This window comes from Schistocerca serialis, chromosome 6 (genome assembly GCF_023864345.2).
Source record: "Schistocerca serialis cubense isolate TAMUIC-IGC-003099 chromosome 6, iqSchSeri2.2, whole genome shotgun sequence".
NCBI classification, from domain to species: domain Eukaryota; kingdom Metazoa; phylum Arthropoda; class Insecta; order Orthoptera; family Acrididae; genus Schistocerca; species Schistocerca serialis.
This window is the reverse complement of record NC_064643.1, coordinates 22,932,669-22,959,120: the sequence shown is the minus strand read 5'-3', so window position 1 is coordinate 22,959,120 and position 26,452 is coordinate 22,932,669. Positions and strand designations below refer to the sequence as shown.

Here is a 26,452-nt window from a genome sequence, read left to right as displayed (position 1 = left end):
GGGGGGGGGGGGGGAGGGGGTTGAATCAAAGCTGTAGGCTCTTCCTTGGTGGCTAGTGTGTGTGTGTGTGTGTGTGTGTGTGTGTGTGTGTGTGTGTGTGTGTTGGAAGGGAAGGGGTATAAAAACTGTAGAAATAGATCAAGACTTCACGACAACTAGCAGGTTTAAACGGGTGGGTGTTGTAATAGATATGTAGAGGTGGAGGTGATGAGGCTTGCACAGGATAGATTAGTATTGAGAGCTGCAGCAATCCAATCTTCAGACTACCACAGCAACAACAAAAAGGTCATAAGATGGAAACAATTTTGCATCGTAGTATCTCCCTGTTTCCACTCCATGTAGTTTTCACTTGTGGTAATGTGGCGTGTGTACAGAGATTTATCGGGTGTTGTTATTTTTATTGTACTGTATTAACAGGATTTATCAAGAGTGGTGATAACATCAATTTGTGACAATAAATCTTTGTCATGTGCAATCTATAATACTGTTGTTCCATTTGTAATAAACAATTTCTTTGATGCTGTTTTCCCAAATAAGCCTAAATTTTACTGTTATTCACATGGACAGAGGCAGAGTAAGACATGGGAGATAACTTCAGCTGATCTTCGAAGATCAATTTCTTGAGACAGAGACAGTGTCATTATTATTATTGTTATTCTTTACTTCCTCAGACGTTAAGTCTGGTTAAAAATGGAAAGTGACGTGGACCTTGATAAAGCGTCACTTCCTTTCAACTGTATGGTATGTGTTATATTGCATTTAGGAACTTTCGGGTAATTGAACATGTATCAATAATTACTGATTTCTGTAGTTGTATATATATGTTTGGATGTAGCTGTATTGCATTGATGTACTGGTGGATATTGTGTGGTATGACTCCTGTAGTTGATAGTATAATTGGTATAATGTCAACTTTATCCTGATGCCACATGTCTTTGACTTCCTCAGCCAGTTGGATGTATTTTTCAATTTTTTCTCCTATTTTCTTTTGTATATTTGTTGTATTGGGTATGGATATTTCGATTAGTTGTGTTAATTTCTTCTTTTTATTGGTGAGTATGATGTCAGGTTTGTTATGTGGCGTTGTTTTATCTGTTATAATGGTTCTGTTCCAGTATAATTTGTATTCATCATTCTCCAGTACATTTTGTGGTGTATACTTGTATGTAGGAACATGTTGTTTTAAAAGTTTATGTTGTAAGGCAAGCTGTTGATGTATTATTTTTGCGACATTGTCATGTCTTCTGGGGTATTCTGTATTTGCTAGTATTGTACATCTGCTTGTGATGTGATCTACTGTTTCTATTTGTTGTTTACAAAGTCTGCATTTATCCGTTGTGGTATTGGGATCTTTAATAATATGCTTGCTGTAATACCTGGTGTTTATTGTTTGATCCTGTATTGCAATCATGAATCCTTCTGTCTCACTGTATATATTGCCTTTTCTTAGCCATGTGTTGGATGCGTCTTGATCGATGTGTGGCTGTGTTAGATGATACGGGTGCTTGCCATGAAGTGTTTTCTTTTTCCAATTTACTTTCTTCGTATCTGTTGATGTTATGTGATCTAAAGGGTTGTAGAAGTGGTTATGAAGTTGCAGTGGTGTAGCCGATGTATTTATATGAGTGATTGCTTTGTGTATTTTGCTAGTTTCTGCTCATTCTAGAAAGAAATTTCTTAAATTGTCTACCTGTCCATAATGTAGTTTTTTTCTGTCGATAAATCCCCTTCCTGCTTTCTTTCTGCTTAATGTGAATCTTTCTGTTGCTGAATGTATGTGATGTATTCTATATTTGTGGCATTGTGATCGTGTAAGTGTATTGAGTGCTTCTAGGTCTGTGTTACTCCATTTCACTACTCCAAATGAGTAGGTCAATATTGGTATGGCATAAGTATTTATAGCTTTTGTCTTGTTTCTTGCTGTCAATTCTGTTTTCAGTATTTCTGTTAGTCTTTGTCTATATTTTTCTTTTAGTTCTTCTTATTATTGTTATTGTTATTATTATTATTATTATTATTATTATATTGAATTATTGTTAATTAATACCCCCTTAAGGAGAGCACCATCAATTTTCAAGGCTTTTTTTCTGTCTATTTCATTTGTCTTTCAAAAACTTCTCATATATTCATTGTGATTCCTCTTCCTCTCTTCTGTACCGTTCTTCCCCATTTTCTTCTCTTTCAATATCTGCTGAAATTTCTGTTTTCCAGTTTTTTACTCTGTATTTTTTCCTGTCTGTGATGTCTTCTGTGGAGATGTTTTGTTTCTTGAGGTCCTCCATGGTTTCCTATACCCAGTTGGTTTTCACTTTATTAGTCATAACTATATAAAAAATATTCTTGGTAAGTCTGTTTTTGTGCATAATTTGTATGTGTCTCTAGAACCTTGTCCTTCTTTACCTGGTGCTGTTTTTAATCCTCTGTTTGTATTTGTACAGTTCTTTTGTCAATATGTTTATCCAGATCCCCTCTCTCTGAACTGGCCTGTAGATCTTTCCTTCTGTTTTTCCATCTCTTTGATTTTTGTTCTTCCCTTCATGGCTGTTGTTCTGAGGTGTACAAGGCCTGTGGTAACTACTGTACTACAGTGTCTTAATTTGGCATTGATGGAAAAACTTCTTTTGTTATAATTGTTCCATATAAGTCTGAATACCTTATGTAGTTTTGTGATTCTTTTTTCATTGGATGTTGAGTTCAGTCTTATTTTCTGTGTAATCTCTTCCATGCACTGGAAACTTTCTTCATGTGATATCTTCCCATACTTTGTTACCAGTGGGTGTCTGTCTCTTTACATTGTGTCAATGTACAAGTTTTTTTCATTTGAGATTTGTAGTCCCGTTTTGATTGAGATTTGATAAAGAGTTTGTAGAGCTTTTTTGTCTTCTTTTCTGTTATTTGTTATGATGGCTATATCATCAGCAAAGGCCAGACATTTTATCTACATGTGCATATATATTTCGAAAGTCATGGTGTGGTGTGTGACATGATCTGACTACACGTAGAGTGCAGTCTTTGTTTGGCACGGCACTTGGAGGGCGACAGTTCAGTCTTCACCCATCTGTCTCTTTTGTCCCATGTCCTGATTATTTTCTCCAAAACTGAGTTAAATAGAGTGGGTGATGGCCATCCTCATGCCTCACTCCTGTCTTTACTTTGAACGGTTCATAGATCTCTCCCATGAACTTCACTTTCAATATTGCATTTTTCATGTTTCTTGTCATATTAACATCAAAGATAATGATAATGTGCAAGAATAATGTAAGGCTAGCATCTTTTTAGTCACATGTTTCTGCTGATACAGCTTATATTGTACACCTGGAAACACAATGTCAATTTTGTTCTGATGACAACACATGTCACCTGGGAATAGTAGATGTACTGGCAATGGTTTCAGTGTCATCCGCCAACAGATAGTGTAATGGCATAGCTATCAGAGTGCTATATGTGTCTACCCTTTAATAGGAAATGCTCACAGCCAGTGTGATGCAGACATGTGAAGCAAGCAGGCAACCATGCCAGGAAGGCACACTCGTGATTCTTATAGCCAACGAGTGAGTTTAAAAAGGGGTAAAATTGTGGGCTTCCGAGTGGCAGGATGGTCCTTTCGGGGGAATTGCCACACAAGTTGGATCTGCTGCGTCAGTTATGCAACATTGCTAGTATCAGTAGTCACGTGAACATTCTCACACACATAGTCGAGGTTCTGGACATCCACACAGCACAGATGCTCACTAGGATTGTTGTACTGAAAGGGCAGCAGTTGCAGATCGTACGGCTACCACAGCACAGATAAAAGGTCTTGTGAGGCCCAGATGTGTCAACACAAACTGTTGCGAAGCAGTTATTGCCAGTTGCGTTACGGACGTGCACACATCTATCCCGTCTTCCAATCGTGCCTCAGCACTGACATGCATGGTTCGAGTGGTGCCATCAGAGGATCTCTTTGAGGATGGCATGGCACGCCATGGTTGTAAGTGATGAAAGCAGATTCCGCTCGCAGACAAGTGATGGTCGTATCAGCAAATGACATAAATCTGGTGAGCACTCTCTTGTAGAGTGCATTAGTCCAAGATACAGTGGCCCCACCCCAGGCCTTATGGTCTGGGGTGCGATAAACTACAACTCTCATTCGTCTGTGGTGTTTCTGCACTTGGTACATACAGAATGATGTTACACCTGTTATTTTTGCATTCTTGCAACTGGAAGGTAATGTACTGTTCCAACAGTACAGTGTTGACCCACACACTGCCCACGAAACTCAGTGTTCTCAGAAAGATGAACAGTGACTTCCCGGGCCACCATGTTCTACGAGTTTGTCTCCAACCGAGCACATGTGGGAACATGGGATGAGAAGTGACTCGTGCAACTTGTCAACCAACAACTCTTACATAACTATCTGAACAGATTGAGCATGTGTGACATAATTTATCTCAGGACAGTTTTTGCCATCTGTACTATCGACTGAATGCTATAGTCAGTGCCTGCATTGTCACCAGTGAGGGCTACACCACATACTAATGTGTGTGTTTTGGCATGGGTCGATACATGCTACCTGAGAAGCATTTGCAGTATTGATCTGTAAATGTGATCATTTCATGTACTCCATATGCACTGTTGCAACATTAAATCTGGAGTGAATTTTCTTCTGGCAGTGGGCACAAACTTTTACCTCACAACTTTGATACATTTTACTTTTTCTTTTTCTTAGTCTTTATCCCCTGCTATCACAGTCTCAGCATGTTAATGTGGATTTGGCAGTATTAGTGGTAAATTGTGGCCAGATGCCCTTTCCATGCCACCTCCCCCCTCCCCCCCAACCTTCCAACCCACACCAGGGTGAAAGGTATGTACCCTGTATCTGTATGTATCTAATATTATCGTGTGTGAAAGCGTGAGAATGTTTTCAAAATGTTTGAGGATCATGTAACTGATGTGGGGTGTGCATACCAGTCTGCTATTCATCTAGTTGGATGTGGACAACAGCCTAAAAATCATGTCAACACTGGCTCTAGCTGCATGCTAACGTTGGCGTCTACCCAGGAGTATTACAATTTCGATAGAGTACAGTAGAGTTTTAATGATTTATACAATACTTTTATGTCATGAATTTTAGAAAATTGATTGAAGATGTCTTTCTGTTGTTGTTTAATTTATGATATAGCCGCAACAGAAAATCCAACAGAATATGTTAATTATTCTGGTCTTGTTCATTTCTGTATTTGTTCTGTGTTAAAGTAATTGTTCAGACGCATACAACATAAAAGTTAAAGTAAGGTCTATGATGGCAGGCAGTGACTGGGCTGTTGTCCTGACAGCAGGTAGGGTGCAGCCTTTGTTCACCGTGGCACTAGGAGGGAGAGGGTTATGGCCTATCACCCCAGCTTCCTTTTACCCCTGGGAAACATCCCCAGGAGTCATCTGATAGCAGGTTGGTGTCACCTGGGGCGATCCTGCAGTCACTGGAACAAGGAAAAATCCCCACTTTTATGTTTTATGGGGAATCGAGCCCAGGACCTCCTGATTGGAGTCTAGTGCGCTACCCACTAGACCACCACAACCACCGTGCTTATGGGATATGAAATGTCTGCATCTATATGACTACTCTGCATTTCACAAATCAGTGCCTGACAGAGGATTTATCAAACCACTTTCATACTGTTTCTCTACCGTTCTACTCTTGAACAATGTGTGGGGAAAAGTAACACTTAAATTGCTTTGTGTGATCTCTGATTTGTTGTGTTTTATTATAACGATCATTTTTCCCTATGAAGGTGAGTGCTATGAAAATTAAAATGTTTTTGCATTTGGAGGATGAAGTTGGAGACTGGAATTTTGTGAAAAGATCTTGCCACAGCAAAAAAGTATTTCTTTTTGTGATTACCATCTCAACTCGCATATCATGTCCGTGACTCTCTCTCTCCTAATATTTTACAATAATACAGACTGAGCTGCCCTCATTTTGACTTTGATTTCCTCCATCATTCATATCCCATGGTGTACTTGTGCATTGTCATCTTGAAACACAACCAATGATCATCCAAATGTCGACTATATGACAGGTCAGTAGTTTCGAGGATCCTGTCATCAAATTGCACAGCCCTCAAATAGCCTCATTAGAAATGATATGTGTCAGACATCTGTATACCATACTGGCCCAAAACATGACTGATCCATCTGCCTACTAAACTTAAAAGACTGGACTGCAGGTCTGAAACTCATTTTTCACTGGAGCGGACACAAATGAACAAGAATTCTCTGTGGCTCTGAACAGTAGCTGAGCACAAGCAGACACCATTCTGTTGCATTTGGTTAGCATTCACAGGTGTTCACTCGTGTTCTGCCCATTATCAGTCCTTCGATGAACTGTCAAACGAAGTCTCCATCATCTCTGCATTGGTGAGAGCAGGAGAGAAAGAGCTAAATTCTGGTGTTTCATCAGTGAACTTTTGTCTTCAACTCAAGATCTTTGAGCAGCAGAATGGTCTGAAGAGAATGTAATGTTTCTGATAACAGAATAGATGCTCGTGAATTCCAAGATGTCCACACCATAAATGCCAAATAAAAAGAAATGCAATTGACAGAGAGTTTCCGAGGTACTGGGAACATGAGAAAGATGATAATTACAATAGATACTTTCATCAGCCAGGAATGGAGTGAATAAGCACGAGCTTCGTATTTGTTTTTATTAAAAAAGAACAGCACAACAAAGTTCCTTGAAAGTAAACATGTACAAAAATGTATCCATCATGCTGATTAAAATTACGTACATACCCCACACGAGCTTTGTATTTGTTTTTATTAAAAAAGAACAGCACAACAAAGTTCCTTGAAAGTAAACATGTACAAAAATGTATCTATCATGCTGATTAAAATTACGTACATACCCCACAAGCCACCTTAGTAATTTCTTGCCCTGTTCCACTGACAAATAGTGCTAGGAAAAATGATAGTCTATATACCTCTGTACAAGCCCTAATTTCTCTTGTCTTTGTGGCCTTTACATGAATTGTAAATTGGTCGCTGTAGGATCGACCTAAAGTCAGCTTCAAGTGCGAGGTACCTAAATAGTTTAATAGTGTTTTGTGAAAAGAATATCATCTTCCCTCCAGGGGTTGCTATTTGAGTTCATGAAGCATCTCTATAATACTTATGTGCTGGTCAAACTTACTGGTGACAAATCTCTGAATTGGTTCAATGTCTTCCTTTAATCCAATGTCGTGCAGATTCCAAACACTCAAGCAATGCTAAAGAATGGGTCACACTAGTGTTGTGTCCTTTAGAGATAAGCTACACTTTCCTAAAATTCTTGCAATAAACCAATTTGTCCATTTGCCTTCCCTACAACCAATTTTGCTTGTTTCATGTTTTACTTCTTTGGAACATTATGCCTAGGTATTTAATTGACATGACTGTCAAGCAGCATAGTACTGATGCTGTATTCAAACATCATGGGATTTTTTTTTCCTTCTCATCTGCATTAACCTACATTTTTTTATATTTACAGTAAGCTTCCATTCATCTCACCAATCACAAATTTTGTCCAAGTCATCTTATATCCTCCTATAGTCACTCAATGGCGACATTTGCTCATACACAATAGCGTCATCAGCAAACAGCCTCATAGTGCTGGCCACGTTGGCTGTCAGATCCTTAATGTACACTTATTAGCCAAAACATTATGACCACTGCCCACTGCGAGTTGGATGCTGCCTGGTGGCATTGGGGGCATGTGATGCAGTAACAAAAATATGTAAATAGAGCAGACGCAGATGGGGGCTCACTTTAGGGAAGATATGGGCTGCAAATGGGGAAATCAGTTGAGATAAGTGATTTTGATAAATGGCAGATTATTATTATGCTGAGCCTGTGACACACATCTCAAAAGCGGCAGTGCTGGTCAAATGTTCATGAGCTATCTATCACTAGGTGCTAAATGGTTAGACATACATGACTCTTCACAGTACTTGGGGTTTGGAGGCATGTCTGGCTGCAATGTGGATAGATGGTGATTTGTAGCACAATGCTGGTGCACGCACAAGTGTTCCATAGCACACTGTTCATTGTAAATTCTGGAACACGGAGCTCCGCAGCAGACCACTCCTACATGTTCACATGTCTACCCAACAACATCATCAGTTGTGATTGCAGTGGGCACAGGACCATTCGGATTAAACCATCAATCAATGGAAATGTTGGCTCTTTGGGTGAATCCCATTTTTGCTGCACTAGGTTGGTAGGTGTCTCCACAAAAACCATCATTGAGGTGAATGGCAGCTCCAAATGTGCAGCACACCACGGATGCTGGCTGGTGGGAGCAGCATTATGCTTGGGAGACATTCTCCTGCACTTGCATGTAGTAATCGAAGACATGCTGACAGCTGTGAATCACCTATGTCCCTTCATGCTTGATGTCTTCCCCGACAGCGATGTAATCTTTCAGCAGTGTAAATGTCTGTGTCTCAGAGCCAGAATCATGCTACAGAGGTTTGAAAAGCATTATAGTGACGTCATGTTGATGTCTTGGTGGCCAAATTTGCCTGATGTAAACCTAAAGAACCCATCTGGATCGCTATCAAGCATCATTACCACGTATGCAAATCAGTGATATGTTATTTACGTGAATTACAAGACCTGTGTGTAGACATCTAATGTTTCATACCTCCTCAAACCTAACAACAAGCTGTCTGATTCCTGATATGCAGAATCAGTGATGTATTTTGTCCCAAAGATGGACAAACAAGCTATTAAGCAGGTCATAATGTTTTGGACCACCAGTCTAAACAGAATATTACAAAAAGGTACAGCCAAACTTTCAGGAAACATTCCTCACACACAAAGAAAGAAAATATGTTATGTGGTCATGTGTCCGAAAACGCTTACTTTCCATGTTAGAGCTTATTTTATTACTTTTCTTCAAATCACATTAATCATGGAATGGAAACACACAGCAACAGAATGTACCAGCATGACTTCAAACACTTTGTTACAGGAAATGTTCAAAATGTCTTCCATTAGTGAGGATACATGCATCCACCCTCCGTCGCATGGAATCCCTGATGCGCTGATGCAGCCCTGGAGAATGGCGTATTGTATCACAGCCGTCCACAATATGAGCATGAAGAGTCTCTACATTTGGTACCGGGGATGCGTAGACAAGAGTATTCAAATGCCCCCATAAATGAAAGTCAAGAGGGTTGAGGTTGGGAGTGTGTGGAGGTCATGCTATTGGTCGCCCTCTACCAATCCATCGGTCACTGAATCTGTTGTTGAGAAGCGTACGAACACTTCGACTGAAATCTGCAGGAGCTCCATCGTGCATGAACCACATGTTGTGTTGTACTTGTAAAGGCACATGTTCTAGCAGCACAGGTATGAAATCATGATAACATGCTCCATAGAGTGTAGGTGGAAGAACATGGGGCCCAATCAAGACATCACCAACAATGCCTGCCCAAACGTTCACAGAAAATATGTGTCGATGACGTGATTGCACAATTGCGTGCAGATTCTCGTCAGCCCACTCAAGTTGACAGTGAAAATTTACAATTTGATCACGTTGGAATGAAACCTCATCCATAAAGAGAACATTTGCACTGAAATGAGGATTGACACAATGTTGGAGAACCATTTGCACAAGTGTACCCGTGGAGGCCAATCAGCTGCTGATAGTGCCTGCACACGCTGTACATGGTATGGAAACAACTGGTTCTCCCGTAGCACTCTCCATACAGTGACGTGGTCAATGTTATCTTGTACAGCAGTAACTTCTCTGACACTGACATTAGGGTTATCGTCAACTGCACGAAGAATTGCCTCGTCCATTGCAGGTGTCCTCGTCATTCTAGGTCTTTCCCAGTTGCTTAGTCATAGGCTGGAGTGTTCCGTGCTCCATAAGATGCCGATCAATTTCTTCGAACGTCTTCCTGTCGGGACACCTTCGTTCTGGAAATTTGTCTCGATACAAACGTACCGCGCCATGGCTATTGCCCAGTGCTAATCCATACATCAAATGGGCATCTGCCAACTCTGCATTTGTAAACATTGCACTGACTGCAAAACCACGTTCCTGACAAACACTAACCTGTTGATGCTACGTATTGATGTGCTTGATGCTGTTACTGTAGAGCAATGAGTCGCATGTCAACACAAGCACCGAAGTCAACATTACCTTCCTTCAATTGGGCCAACTGGCGGTGAATCGAGGAAGTACAGTACATACTGACGAAACTAAAATGAGCTCTAACATGGAAATTAAGCATTTCCGGACACATGTCCACATAACGTATTTTCTTTATTTGTGTGTGAGGAATGTTTCCTGAAAGTTTGGCCGTACCTTTTTGTAACATCCTGTATAGAGAATGAGAGTGATCCTATCATACCTCCCCGGGGCACTCCTGAGAATAACCCCAATACCCCTGCCTCTGATGAACACTCACCATCAAGGACGACATTCTGGCTTCTACTACACAAGAAGTCATCTCGAGCCATTCACATATCTTGAAACCTAATCTGTAATTTCAGACCTTCATCAACAGTCTGCAGTGGCGCACTGTGGCAAACACTTTCTGGAAACAGCAATGTGGAATCTGCCTGTTCCCTTCATCGCTGATTTGCAGGATATCTTGTGAGAAAGGAGCAAGTCGAGTTTCACACGAACGATGATTTCTAAATCTGTGCTGATTTGTGAACAGAAGCTTTTCTGTCTCATGGAAATCAAAGTGAAAATACATTCAAGAATTCTGCAGCAAACCATTGTTAAGGATATTGGATTGTAATGTTGTGGGTCCATTTTTTTACTCTTCTTATATACAGGAATTACCGTGCTTTTTTCCAATTGCTTAGGACTTTGCATTAAGCAGGAAATTACAATAAATGCATGCTAAGAACAGGACCTATGCCATAGTGCACTATTAGTCGAGAGACCCATTGCTGAAATTTTGACATTATGTTGGCAAGACAGTAGGTTGGAGGATTCAGTTCTGATACTGCACAGCTCTCAAATTATACTTACTAGTTGTTAGAGGAATTTGATATCCATAGGTGACACCAGACCAAAACCAGACTGACTCAACTATGTGCTGAATCTGTGGGTCTTCACACTTGAGACATGCATTGGTACCTGGCCATTTCCGCACCCTTCTACAAGGATCATCAGGTATCAAAGAAATGCTTCACTTATTGTGAAAGGAATACAATACCACTGATCCAAGTTCCGCTGGAGGACACCCTGTATCACCACTAGTAATTTCCTTTCCTATTGCACCACAAACAGAGTGAGGGCAAAATGACTTGTCTATATGCCTATTAGTCGCAGTAGATTGTTCTGCAGTCAGCGTCAACAGCCATTTCTCTAAATTTTCTCACTAGTGCTCCTTAAAAAGATTGTCGCTTGCCATCCACCGGTTTCCATGTACACCACGATTCTTTGTGCACTACATTCCTCGGGGGTTTGTACTGTAGTACATAATGGACACCTAGAGACCCCACTGAATGTGTCGAGATGGTTGTGTACCGTGTGAGTCAACACAGCTCTCCCCATTATCTGCAAAAAAAGTCACAGTGCAGTTACAGTAAGTTCCCGAGGTATTACCTGTCAGCTATAATTTGAAGTTAGCAGTCATCAGTTGTTGTTGGCTCTGAGCAATCTCTGTAGTGCTGATTTTTAACATTTTGTTACTGCAAAGGCTGTGGAATGTTCATTTGATGTCGCTGTAGCGTTTGCCAATTGTGTGGTAACTTTCCATGCTGACAAGCATTCTTACTGTAAAGTAACAATGCCTGGGCAGTCTTTAAGCATTAACGCTTTAATCCCTTTGCAACGTCAAATTTTTTGATGTTATATTGGACATGTGATCAGTTTGTTTATTTATTTATTTTTGTAATTTTATTTTTGTGGTTTAGTACAAAAACTGTAGTGGTAGTGTATTTCTCCTAGAGCCCTTTTGTGAGCTGGTATTTTCCTCTGTGAAAATGAGGCAATTTTTTTTTCCAACTACACAAGTGACGATAGTAGTGATCTGACAATAAACAAAAACTGTTTGTTGTAGCAATTTTTATGCATCTGGTACAGTGTACTATCACAAGATACCAGGTACATCTACAGATGGTAATATATATTCCCAAAAGCTTTGTAAAACCACTAAGTGGTTGGCAAGTATGCTTCCCGAGATTCACAAAAGACATATTGTGTTTACTTGAATCTAAGCTGCACTTTTTTCCGGTTTTTGTAATCCAAAACACTGCCTGCGGCTTAGAATCAAGTGCAAAGTAAGCGGAAGTTCTGAAAGATGTTGGTAGGTGCCGCCACAACTAACTTCTGCCGTCGAATATATGTAGCACTACACAGGCATGCTTTGCAGGCACAAAGATAAATACTGGCGCCAAAACCTATGCGTCAGTAAACAAACTAAAAAAAAACAGGGGTGGGGGTGGAAGATGAGCTTTTTTCTCTGCCCCAAGGTTCAACCACTGTATTTCCATACTTTATCCAACGAAGTAAATACAAATTCCGTATTCTTCATCTCCGAATGTTGCAGCCTTTCAATGTACTATGAAAATCCGACTGGAAGACTGTTTGGGATGTTTGTCAATATGGCCAAGTCTACGTTCTGAATTTTTGTCCTACCTGTGACAAGAGATGGTTGTTAATAGCAACTTTTATGAATTGTGAATCACATCCAGTATTCTCTTCACCATAAGAATAATTCGGATGTAAACATTTTGCCATGTATTCCTACATGTTTCCTGCTATCTCATTTAAATCCTGTCTTCCTAATAAACTATGAAACTAGAGTGAGACAACAGCAAACGCGGAAGAATATATATATCATGTCATGCTTATATTCGTATTATTCCTATGCTGAATAGTGATATAGTCAGAAATGAAGCACGGCAACTGACTAGATTTTTAAACCTAAGATGGCTCTAATTTCTGTGCAGAATGTAATGCACTAAAGAGGCGTCTGCAAAAATTTTCAAATGGAGAAAATTTTTTGCTAAACGTTCGTTTGGAACATCTATCATATGCAGTCTATTATATGGTTCTTGTTGATCATTATCAAAGAAACCAGCAGTGTAAGTAACAACAAATAGCAGTCTCTTGCCATTGTTTCACTGATGAGATGATTCCTCTCTCTTTTTTTTTTTTTTTTTTTAATTGTAAGCGGCAGTAGCGTGCGCAAAAGCAAGCCATCCCGCGAGCGGCGACAGGCCGTAAACACGCATAATCAGAATGCGACAAACAATGCACGGCACAGTATGATATAGCGTTTTGAGCTTAGAGTGACGGAAACACCTATAACAAAGAGAACGGCACTTATCAGATCAAAGAAAAATAAGCAATCAATTCAAACCAGACGACGCACGTGAAAAAGGCTCTCTAGTATAAATATGGATGGAGAGCCTAACGCATAGCAATGACTACATGGTAAAGCTTAACTGCTAAGTTTACCACACGCACCAAACTACTGTAGCTGTATCGTCATTCATTCGACCTACATTGTCTCAGGTTGAAAGGGCTACTCTGAGATGAACAGGTTGCCACAGGAGAGTAATGCATGGACTTTAACTGTTAGTTGCCCTGAATGTGAGTACAGTGAGCTCACCACTGTGCCACCTCGCTCGATATATTTTGAGAGAAGTTCCTGATTTAACCATTTCATAGGATGTGGGAAGTGTACTTCCCATCAACTGTATTTCTTTACTGTATTCCTGAGAACACATCATACGAGCTCTGTATGCACCTGGCACCTGATGTTAGTTTGCTGCACCAGCTGAACTTTCTGTCTGTTATGAAATGTAGCTTTTAATTGTCATTAAATGTCACTTGTTCCTTTCAGAAGCAGTTGCAAATATACGTGCCACCAAATAATGTTGTTTTGAAGGCCACTGGGAAGTATGCTTACTACCAAAGTAATTTTTCCGTGATACAAGGGGAATATACTTACCACAAAATTAATTTCTTTTTTGGACTGCAGAAAAGATACTTACCACCAACTGACCATACTTACCACTAATTTAGTTGTTTTACTATGCTCTTGGGAAAATGTTGTACCTCCTCTGGATGTGGTTGACCTTTTGTGATAATATGCTAAACAACTGGTGTCTGTTTGTCATGACATCAGTGCTGTTGTCACTTGTTACAACAGAACACATTGTTTCATTCTGCAATATATGCTATTGTGACTTGTCTCAGCTCGTTTCTTTAAGCAGTGTTAAATGAAGTTTCTAGGATTGTAAAATAGATAGTCAAATAAAAACAGAAAATTCCTTTTTTTCACATGTAGTAGTAACTCATAACAGCTTACTAAAGACAGTGGGAAGTATACTTACTACTATAGTTTTTTGCTCCTAAATCACAAAAATAAAATAATCAAAAATTAAATTTAGTTGAAACTTCTAAAATGATACCAAAACAATTAACTTTACAGGGCTGCTACAAAAAATGTGCCTACAAATGGGTTAAAGACAAAGTATGCAAGCTGTGGGGGCAGTGTGAAACTTTTTTAAGCACTGTATTTGAAAAATATTATTCATTTTGTTCCACTTCTAGAATGTTAGGTTTTGTGGATTTTTGCCTGTACATTAATGGGTGTGGATGCGTTCAGTGGAGGCAAGTGTGTCGTGTATGATTTTTCTCAGTAAATATGTCCTACTGACGTTGCAGTATATCTCCAATGTTCTGGATGCATCAAATGAAGTTTAAAAGACAGCTAACTGCTGCTGCTGGTATGCCTCTTCATGTAAATGTCAGAGTTACTATTATTATTCAATACAAAAAGGAAGATTACCAGCTTAGCAATTTGCTGAAAATGAGTTCATTAAAGGGAATATTACAATTAACATCCTGTTAACGACAAATTAATTAGAGATGGGAAGCAGCCACAGATTGGAGAAGGAAATTAATATATTTCATACTGTGCTCGAGCACAGGCAATAAAAAACAGTGAACAAACATGATGCGTGTACTTGTTGCCTCAGGGTCTCCTGCGAAACTGAGGTGCTTGAGTAAGCTACATCACACTGCTTTGTTGAGTGCTTGTTGTCAAGCCAGTTTATGAAGTACACATCCCTCTTCATTTTTATATAACTTTGTTTTGAATGCACTGTACAAGAATATTGAATACTTTGAAAATTATCGAGTTCAGCCATTCATTCACATGTAATATTCCAACAGCTCCATCACCGATGAGAGCCTTCAGGGGTGTAAAACGAGTAAGTGAGAAGTGCCACTGAACTACTAACAACCATTTTCATCTACTACTAATCTGCTCACATTAATCATTATTCAAGGGGATCAGTTCTACATCATTTTATTTTTATAAATATGCAGAGAAGCAACTACTTGAAAAAAGCCAATGCTCTGCTACTTAAACTGCTCTGCCACTATTTTGATTTAATACTTCATGCTAAATGGGCATTTAATTCTACACAGGACACTGTCATCTAAACTTATTCTGATAAATTCATATACTTCCTTCCTGTGCAATGTCCTTTATGCTGTCAATGCCACGTTGGGAACAGTACAGTAGTTTCTGTTCCGTGGAGAACCAACCGTACCTGCACATAGGATATTATTATGATGGAATCACCACTTCAAAAGGCATTCCAAAGCTGCTGCCAGCTTCCCTCTGTGGAGTAAACCATCTACCATTCCTGTCTGCTCCTAGAGAATATGTTGCATGGCTAAATATGGTTTTCTGTTAGAAAGTGTTTGTGCGTTGTGTATCTGAGGTGGGACAGGTAGGTAAATTCACATATCCAGGTAAATTATTGGTGGACTGGCTAATAAAACATTTTTTACTTTAAATTTGAATATTTGGGGATTTCCAGATTGCTCCTAATTTCGGCTGGGAGATGTTAAAAGGGTGTTGCACCTGAATATAAAACAGTTTTCTTAACCCTAAGCTCTTTACGGGTGTCAGTCCTATTGAGGAGGGGTACTCCTGGGCTGTGCACCTGAGTTTCTCCTGGGCCACCTGCAGCATCTGTACTTGTAACATGCCAAGGTCATTATACGAGTGGTCAATTGGCCATAAAGAGGTTTGGTTGGATATGTTTATGTTTAGTGTGCAATACTGCTTTCCCGTATTGCCAGTTGGTCAGCTAGATATTTGCAGCTGGCAATGCCATTTAGTTTTGCTGTAATGCAGGGATTCACCAGTGTTTATTTTGTCTGTGAGTTTGTGCTGTCCACAGGTGATTAATTGTCCCTAGATAGAAGTGTTTTTCAGCAGTTGTGTTTTCACCCGTGGTTGTGGTCGTAGTTTCCCAGGTTAAGAATGAAGTGATTGTCAGAGTGTCTCAAGTTCCTGTACAGTAGTGTGGTGAGTTTTTTGAATATCTGTGTGTGAGTCTCAAGGCAGTATTCTCTGTGAAGGTCGACAGTGTGTGTGGACTGTGGTGCACTTCGTTGTGTATCACCTGTAGGCGGCACAGGCGGTCAGAGCCACGTAACCCCAGACTGCAGCTGCATGTATCATCATGGGTCTAATCAGTATCATGTACACGGACCTCGATATCCTCCTATTCAGTGTGCTTTACCTGTTGAGCTTAGAGTAACACTGTTTGAGCCTTGCATTTGCTCAGTTGGCCTGTCACTGAAGTATTTGACTTTCACACTGAAACGTATTGGGCGTGTGTGTAGTGTTATTTGTCTGCAGTCTTAATGTGGGGTCCTACCCACTCATCTCATATAGGGTGCCTAAAGGATGCTGCATTCTCAAAATGCTATACAACAATTCAAGCAAACAACATTAATAGTTTTTATTACAAATAAGAAGCTTGACAATGCTTGACCTGGAATTTACAATGGTGTCGCAAGCAATAGGCGACATGCAGTATAAATCCGAGTCCTTTGCTATATACAATGTTCGTGCAAGTTTCACACACAGCTTGTGGATCACTAATAACTGTTATTGTAGCATTCTGCGCTAGGCCTGTCCGTATACTGTCCTAATCCTGTCCAAATACTGAGTGGCCGAGGCTGGCAGGAGTGGCACTTATATTCTCTTTGTCTAGGGGCCTGGTCCCATTGTGGTGTGGTCCTTGCCAGTGGGCTATTCGCTGACGGTGTGTTCACTGCCTTCTTTGCTCTTGCGATCTTAATTTTCATTCCAGTGCTTGTGGGTATGCCAGAACACTTAATGATTGTGCAGTTGTTATGGTTTGTCAGTGAACAGAACTGCTTCACACTTGTCAGCATTTGCTTTAACACACTGTCGTTCCAGCTAGGCAGTTTTGTTTGCAGTTGCGAATTATGCCTGATGGTTTCCAGTCTTGCACTAGGATGGTAGTGTCATCTGCGTAGATGGTTGCCATTGTGTTTTGTTCAGTTGGAAAGTCATTGACGTAGAGATTAAACAAGAGGGGCCCTTGGATGCTGCCTTGGAGTACTCTCACTTGTATACTGTGTTGTGTTGACTGTTTGCCCTGAATGTCGGTGTTGAAGCTTCTGTGAGTGAGATATGAGTGTGTAAGGTGTACGAGCTCGTCGGAGAGACTAGCAGTGCAGAGTTTGCGAATGAGACGATTGTTCCGTAAATGACTGAAGACCAGGAACAGTGCTCCTGTAGCTTTATGGTGTTGGGGGTGTGTGTAATATGTTCTACTACACGGAGGAGTTGTGTTGTGGAGTGGTGATTGCTGAATCCAAATTGCTCCAGTCTCAGCGAGTGATTGGTGTTGCAGTGCATAGTAAGATGTTTGAGAATCATCTTCTCAACAATCTTATTCAGGGAGCTCAGCAGGCTGATGGCTCCATAATTTTGTGGTAGGGAGTGGTATTTCCCTGGCTTCCTGAACATCAGGACAGGGAAGTGTTGATGTTGTAGAATGGTATTCATCATATGTGCGAGATGCTCTATAGCTTTATTCGTGAACTCCTGGGTGACATGGTTTTGAAAGTGATTGGGACCAGGAGCTTTTCTAGTTGTTTTGTGCTTAATAACCTGTGTAATTTCATGTGTAGCAGTATGTATTGTTACATTGCACTTGGGCTGGGTTACAGGCCATGTAACCTCCTGGTCCATTTCAAGTAGCAGTGCTGGATTGGAAGGAGCCAGATTCAGTGTGAATGATGTTGCTAGTGTTCTGGTCATCAGCTCATGCTTCCCCTCCATGGAGTATGCTGGTCTGTAAGGTATTTGTAAACTTGGTGTGTAGTATTTCTTCTTGGTGGAGTGGACAGCTATTTGCCACACTCCAGGTCATGTGGTGTGCAGCCCTGCGAGTCTATTGTCCCAGTTTGTGGTTTTAAAAGTTTTAATTTAGCCTGTATGATCCCCTGGAGCCTGCTAATATGCTGTTTGTACATCCAGTATCTCCCGAGATGATCTCTAATTGACATTGGCCCCTGTATTTCTGGGAGCAGGGCCATTGAGCATTCTTGTGGTATAAGTACTGTAATGGTACCTGCTATTGCATCCTGAACTGCGGTGGTAAAGGCTTTGACAGCTTCAACAAGTTTCCTGCTTTGTGTAATTTTGGGAATTTGTGGGATACGACTTTTCAAGCATTTCCTTGAACAATGCCCAATTCACACGCTTGTAGCTCAGTATCCTGTGAGATTCATCATACTGCTGTGTTTCTTGCGAGTAAAGTATTACAGGTGTTTGATGAGGCCAAATCATGTATAATTTCAATGTTGATTGTGACTATAATGCCTATCACATCTAATGTCTATCACATTTAGTCTCTGTTCCCTGTTTTAAGTGTCACCTCAGCTGGCACTAGTGTAATGTAGTTTGGGCGCAGTGCATGTTCGCATAGTTTTTTTGCTATTGGTGTTTGATCTTTGTTAGTTCCAAGCAGAGTGTTTAGCATTAAGATCACCAGTGGCTATTAGTCACTATGCTATGTTGAGTATTGTGCTGATATCGCTTGTTATGATATTACCAGATCAATTGTATATCGATATCAATGTAGTGTTCACTCAATTGACTTGACCCTAACAGCTGTGGCTTCTAGTCTTTCAGGTTCAGGGATCTTAATATTTGTGTATTCTTTGTCTCAATATATGAAGATTGCTGTTCCATCCACAGTTGTGCCTTCAGGTGGTCAGTACAGTAGATGTAATATCTTGAGAAGAGTAGTTGTTTGTGTGACTGGAGCTCAGCTTCGTTCATGAGAGCATTCCAGATTCCCTTCTCCTCCATAAATGCAGCTAGCTCTGCCCTTTTGTTGCCAATCCCATCTGCATTCCAGAACAGCATCTAGGTCAAAGTACTGTTGTTTGTGTTTTGTGGTGTATTACCTATGGAAGTGTGTGGGCAGTGTGGTGATAGCAGTTTGTATAGCAGCCATGCACTGGCTGTGTGTAGCCGTCATGAGTTTGTGCATGTGTTACGATGAAGAGCCTCAAGAGGATCTTAAGCCATGTGAGTGGGGTATAGTGTCTCCACTATGCCTCTGATTGTGGTGAGAATGTTTGTTATGTCAGCCAAGGTGCTGGCGGTGGTGTTGGTGGCTGGTGGTCCTTATGTTGGTGTACTGGATGGGCTGGCTTGTGTGTTATTCATGGTTCGTATTTCATCTGGGGTCACCTGTGTTATTGCTGTGGTGAGGGGGGCAAGAGTGTGAGTTACAGTTACATTGTTCCTTTTAATGTGTTCCTATGTTTGTCTGGTCTGTTGTTGGTGTATTTGTTGTGGTGTGATAGTGTCCCCTCTTTTGTTTTTTGGGTACCTCTGTTTTATTTCGTGTGTTTGTGGTTGCCCTAGTTTGGGTGTGTCTTCTGTGATATCACAAGTGTCACAATCTGGCCTAGACAGAGTTGACTTGGTGTTGTCTGGGACCGGCAGTATTGTCATCAGTACAGGGGCAGTTTCTAGCATTGCAGGTGTGGGTTGTGGTTCTGTTGTTGTGGGAGTGTGCCGTGAGTTTGTGGAGCTCTGTGCATCCTCAGTTCATCCACTTCCACTGACAATGCCAGTAAAAGAGGTTCCACACCTTACTGGCTGGGGGGTGGGGAGTGTCTTGGAGCTGTTCTGGTTACCACTTGTCTGTCTTTGGCACTTTTGCACCTTAGAGCTTCTTTGTATGCTGCACACCATCTGTAGTTTGCACATGGACCCCTCCACATTTGGTACATTTGATAGTTGTACCAAGTTTAAAGTGTCGTGCTACACGGTTACCAGTGCATTTGCGGCACCGTGTGCCAGATCACATCGGGTGCCGCATGGCCAAACTGCTGGCAGTGGTGGCACTGTTGGGGGACACACGGAAGTGTGTATATTTCTACTACGACCATGTGAAGCAGGAGCATCTGCGTCAGAAAGTTGCAGGAGTAAGCTGTGTCATCGAACTCCACTAAATAGTTTGGCTGCAATCTGTGTGTCACGAATCCAAGAATTCATCTCATGCTCTCACAGTCCCAGCTGAGAGCTGTGATTATACCATGAAGAATGTCATTGAGGGTTGTGGTGTCAACTCCTTTCACGATGTACATTCGAGTTTTCCCCCCTTGGGTGTTATATTTATGATACTCAATTCCCCCAGCTTTGACGATTTTCAGGAGATTTGTGCAATCTGTTTTGTTGCATACATACAGTGATACATGGTCCCTTGTGAGTTTTGTGTTTGGTATATTGTGGGGAGTGACATTCTACAAATGTCTTATTTAGCTTGCCGAGGCAAGTGTAATTGTGTATTATGACCAGTGGGAAGCCAGTCGGTGTAGTGTTCTGCGTAGCGGCTGGGGTAGTGTTGTGTAGTTGAGGTGCTGCAGAATTGTTTGTATGGTCCCTCATATTACCGATGCTCAGAACTGGTGTTGGTAAAAGCACGCTGCATTTGCCGTGTGAGTCAGTAGGCTCAGTTGTTCGTGTATGTTGCTGCTGATTGCATTTTGGACCCACCAGCTTCGAAGGTCCATCTTTGTTCCACGGAGCTGTCACTTCCAGCTCGAGGACTACTGCGGTGGTATTGAGGGCCTCTCTAGTATATTCACTGGTGGTGTGACTGGTGTTGGTGTTGCTGTTGCTGTTGCGTTGCTTCCACCCGTCAGTTGGACAATGAGCTCATGCTGTCTCCGAGCCATTGCTTCTTGATTTGTGGCAGCAAAGTCCAGATTTAGCTGGTTCATCACTTACTGATAGGTGGCAAAGCAAGACAGAAACGTCAAAGGGAACAGATGGCACTCCTGCCTCTTGTGCTGCAGTCTTGCTACGGGTCGTCGGGTGGGATCTGCTCGGTGGATCTGCGTCTCCCAGACATAAGGATACTTTTAAGGATAGAATGTGGATATGAGACAATTTTACTTTTTCGTCTGAAAAGACAATTTTGCTTTTTTAGTGTACATACAGAAGAGGGGAGTCCTTATGACTCACTTGTGCAAGATGCAATGCTCAGTGCAAGAGAGCACGGGTGGAAGACAGCAGCCTGTACTAGACAGTGTTGTCCAATGTGAACGTGCCCCGGACACTCAAATACCCTATTAAAGAATGGGAGAGTCACACTGGGGAAGTTCCAACCACAGTTGCAGGAACTTTGAGCCAGAACTCATGGCCACCTAGCACTGTCAAGTGTGTAGCAGCGTGTGCTTGTAGGTGACACTCCAAAGAGTGTCCTGTGGCATTTACACCAGTTTTAGCGTATGTGTAACACAAATATCCTCTTGCAGCTACTGCAGGTACAGGGGGAAGGCAGCTGCTCAGCTGCGACTCACCCGTAGTACTGCCCGAGGTTTTCCTTGGTGGGAGGACTGGAACGAGGTGCACCAAGCCTTGTGATGCCCATTGAGGAACTGTTGGAGTGAGACGTAGTGACTCTGAGGTCAAGAAAGCTGGCAGTGACCAGAACAGGGTGTGCTGACTCCCCCCCCTCCCCCTCCCACCATACTGCTTTCAGTGATGCCATTGCAGAGGATTACACTGTGGTTGGTCATCTGGTTTTTATGTGGGCCAGAACATGAAGCTTTCCTTTGCTTTTTTTGCTAAATTGACTCATACTTCTGGACACAAACACCTATACAGAGCAAATGTATTGGCATCCAGGGTTGGGTTATTTGGGGGGGGGAGTGACAGTTTGTTATTGTTTCCGCCCCCCCTCACCCAGCTTCCCTCAAAAATGCAACTCGCTAGCAACGTCGCTGTTAGCATACGACAGACATCTACAATTTTAATAACAATAATAAACACACAAAAATATATTAAATTATTCAATATAATAGTAACAATACAAATAGGTGGATCAAAGAAGGAAGAAAACGTAGAACAAACAAAAGAACTTCATAAAGTGTACAAACTGACATGGACACACTGTAATAAAAGAAACATTTCAGTACAAGGCAAACACATGCGCTATAATACAGTTATAGTATCAGAAGCACTCTTCGCATCAGAAATGACCACAATCTGTGGACCAGGCACCACAAAGCAGAAAGAATACAATGCAAAATCCTCAGAAAATTTTTTGGAGCAGTGCACAGAGATGGCATATGGATGAAGAGATCAACCAGAGAATTATAAGAACACAGAGGCAGATTCAGTCACAATCAGAAAACACCGACTAACATTCTGTGGACACATACACACAATGAACAGCGACAGATTCACAAAGGGATTTAGGATGTAGTAAATGCCTTAATCAAAAAAACCAGTTGGTTTAAAGAGATAGAAGAATGCCAAAACGAGCAGGAATCAGAATGGAAATGATGAATGAAAGAGACAAATTCAGAATCAAAATTATGAACATAAAACTTGAAGTAAAGGGAAGGAAGAAAACAGAGAAAATATGTACATATCAAAGGAAACAGGAACACAGTCAAAGAATGAAAAGATTTTGGGAAGAGAAAAGGGAGGAGGAAAGAAGGAAAAAGCTGAACAACCATGTAACAACGAAGTTGAACTCTGTCAGAGTGTGTGCTCACCATCATTATTTCAATAAACGTTATGACTGAACAGAGGTCTGCAAACACATGTGAATGAGGGGAATACTGTTTCTATCAGTGATTTCCAACTGTGTTCGGGAAGTCATTCTTTCTGTTGTTGTTGTATCGGATCTGTTGACAGCTGGTATGTTCAACCCAGTGGTGTGCAGCTTTACCCGGCTGGAATGTTGTCAATCAGACCAAAAGCATGTCCTTGTGGGCAGACCCTAGCACGAGCATCTGAAAAGTGTCCTTTATTACATGTAGCTTGTCATTGCTGGAAGAACTTGGCATTTTTGACACACTTCTGTTTCCATGCTACCTCCTTCTCCAAAAGTTATGTGTGCATTTGGAAATTGGTGAAGTAAAAAATATAAAGACATCGTGTCATTCTGCCACATCTGTCTGTAGTGTGCATTTTGGGGTGCGTGTACGATACAAGGCATTTAGGTATGATGAGGTTACTTAGCCATTAATGTTCACAATGGCTGGCATAAAGGAAACATGACAAGTATTACATTAGAAAGCAACAGCGATAGCTTTCCGACCGCATAAATTCTACTAGGCAGAGTCAGAAGCAGACACAGTGGCCTGTGCCAGATACGAGGGTTGGAAGTGGCTGAAATGTGAGTCGTGGGACAAAGAGAAAGAGAGAGAGAGAGAGAACACACAGACAGCACCATAAAGCATTCCCCATCTCTTTCTGCACAGAATGCACCACACTGCTGCCTTCTTAAGTGCACCCCAGTATAATATGTTGTTTGGGAAGTGGGTGGTAGTTTTCACCATTGCCACGACCTCCCCTTATATCCACTCCTGCAAGATTGTGAAAACTACAGCCACTGAGGAGATTTATGTGAGATGTTCCTATCAACTTTGTGTAATATTCATATTGCACACTTCTGCAGACAAAACAGATTTTCGACCTTAGCTTAGGAAAGAAAAGAATCATCACAGATCATTAAGGTTCAAAGAACTTGTCTTGAACACTGTAAGGGATCCCTGATCCCACAAACAAAGATGCTAGTATCTGACGCCCAGGTCGATAGTGGACAGGAGTAGATTGTCGAGCGCTGCAGTAGGCAGTGAGACTAGTGCTGAGTGCGCAGTAGTATGGTAGAGTGTCAAGTGAGCAGTAGAGCAGGAAAGATGGGGAAGAATGGTGGTCGAGTGAGTTGTAAACGGTAAAATTCACTGGAGTATGACGAGTGAGCACGTCCCCCTGATCGTCGTGGGGTTGACTCTCACTAATGCCGATTCGCAAGTGATAAGAAACAGAAAGTGACAAGTGCCGAATTACGTGTTTCACGTCAACCGTGTCGGCCAGCAACAACCATGGATTGCAGTGAGGATTGTTGTGAATGTTAACCATCAGCATTGCGTGTGACAAAGTACTGAAAATCAGCAATCAATAAAAAGAGATAACCACAATTAGACGTGTAAGGCAAAGGTAGCAACTGCCTCAGAATTTGTGTGTTAGTAGGAAATATACATCAGTTGTACATCACAACCTTTGTGATTCTTAACAATAGACAAACGTTCAATCATTAGCTATTCCGTCCCAGAACAGCCGCATTCGGTTGAAATACTCCTGAAACCACAGCAGAACAACCAATAGCCTTTCATCCATTAAGCACATGGTCATATATCACAATAATTAACTGTTTGGTGTCTTCGGTAAATTACCCAAAATCCAGTAAAGGAATTAATCGGGGGTGTTTCAACACGAATGCTTAAAAATTCTTTTGTAGTTAACTTATTTTCAGATTATGAAGAGTTGTTTGTTACAGCTTGTATTTTTGTTCCAGGTGGCCCTGAACTTGATGGCTGTAGTGATGTCGTGAAGGCACAAAGTCGGAAGTTGTTAAACCTTCAGAAACAAGATTTTCAAAAGTACTTCTTCTCAGATACCAATATTTCGCCCCTGTTTGTGTCGGATACACAGATGTCTCAGTTGTTGTCACGTAATTTGAGTGTAGTGACTGAATCTAGAAAACAGTTTCATTTGCTTCCCTGTGCCCCAAGCATTATGTGCAATGCAGGACTCCTAACAAAACAAACACACAGAGCACAGCCCTCTGTCTTCTCTTGCCGTTTCTGCAGTTTGGGAGCACAGTCCGAAAGTCGGACTCATGTTGACCGGTCTGGCAGGGCGAAAATGGTCAACGTGGGTTCGAAGCTGGTGACAGAACGGACTGCTACAGCACGAGCAAAGGTTTTTGTGGGACCCGAACTGATGAAACTCATACGAGAAAATGGCCTGAAGGTACTTAGCGTTGCTGGCCTGGCGGGAATTGTGGGGTCCAAGCAGACGTCCAGCCTTATCCCTCTGTGTCATAACATATCTTTATCCTCTGTGGCTGTGGACATTGAACTTTACTCTGCTCTCAACTGTGTGATTATAACTGGCACGGCAAAGTGTAGAGGGCAGACGGGCATGGAGATGGAAGTTCTCGCTGCTGTATCGGTGTCTGCCTTAACAGTGTACGATATGTGCAAAGCTGTGAGTCATGACATTTTGATATCTGAAATAATGCTTCTGGCCAAAAGTGGGGGAACTAGAGGAGACTTCCACCGGACATGAGCATCTGTGTGGGGCAGTGAAATAAGTTAAGTATACCTGGTGTGATGTAGGCAAATTTCAAAGTCTGTTCATAGTTATCATAAATTATATACACATCGAATTGGCCTGAATATAAGTTGCACCTTTAATTTCGAAAAAGAGAGAAACTTAATTAAAAATAATTTGTCAAGTTGCCCATTTACAAAAGCTTTTCAAAATGTGATTTACCCTTAACCAGTTTTTTTGTAGTACACTATAGATAAATTACACACAAAAACAAAGCTTTCAGTTGCAGTTTTCATGTAAGACACTCTTAACTTCACTAACATTCATTGTTTTGTCACTGTCAGTATTTTTGTCACTCTCCTCCCAAAGTACAGTGGCGTCGCTACAATCCCGGGCATTGCATGTGCAGCATTTCTTGAACCGTACCTTTAAAAAGCACATCTGTTAGATGAATAACTGTGAGTTTGAAATTTGCAACATAACTGTACCGAATTCCAAAATTTTCTCTCAATGTTGTGCTTCATTGGTGAAGAATAAATTATATTCTTTAGTTAGAGAAAAACTGTGCCTGTTCCACTGTCTAAAATAGTGAAACTGTGAGAATGGGAATACAGAGGGGTCCAGAAAAATGTAGACTCTCTTTGATAGTCAATATTGATGGAACAAAATGGCATAGTGTCAAAATTCTTGCATGGGAGGAAGATCATTTTGTGTGTTCAAAGTGACACCTGTTAGCAGCCAAGCAACATCAATGTTGCTGAATTGTTGACTGAAGTACAGCTGTCAATGTTGCCAGTGTGGTAGCTGCACAGGATGTCTTGATGGTTTCTCATATCTCATTCAGTGTAGCTGGGTTCTGTTGGTAAACTTTGTTTGTCGAGGTCCCCCATTGGTAGAAGTCGAGAATTGTAAGGTCCCATGAACTTGGTGGGCACTTGACAGTTCCTCTTCGTCTTATCTGTCGTCCAGGTATATTTTCATCTAAGTAGAATCTGATATCTCTGTGGTGGTGAGGC

The 26,452-nt window shown here is 41.3% G+C and overlaps 2 protein-coding genes across 2 annotated transcripts in view; both read left to right on the top strand.

The window, feature by feature from the left end:
* The window catches only part of LOC126485158 (GTP 3',8-cyclase-like), a 293,950-nt gene that overhangs the window by 176,867 nt on the left and 90,631 nt on the right, over window positions 1-26,452 (top strand). The gene's annotated exons all lie outside the window — the stretch shown is intronic.
* LOC126485159 (cyclic pyranopterin monophosphate synthase-like) overlaps window positions 1-26,452 on the top strand; it is a 74,157-nt gene that overhangs the window by 34,243 nt on the left and 13,462 nt on the right. The window contains exon 3 of the mRNA XM_050108831.1: window positions 24,676-25,476. Coding sequence (XP_049964788.1) covers window positions 24,813-25,451 — 639 coding nt within the window. The 5' untranslated portion in view covers window positions 24,676-24,812 and the 3' untranslated portion in view covers window positions 25,452-25,476. The remainder of the gene's footprint in view (window positions 1-24,675; window positions 25,477-26,452) is intronic.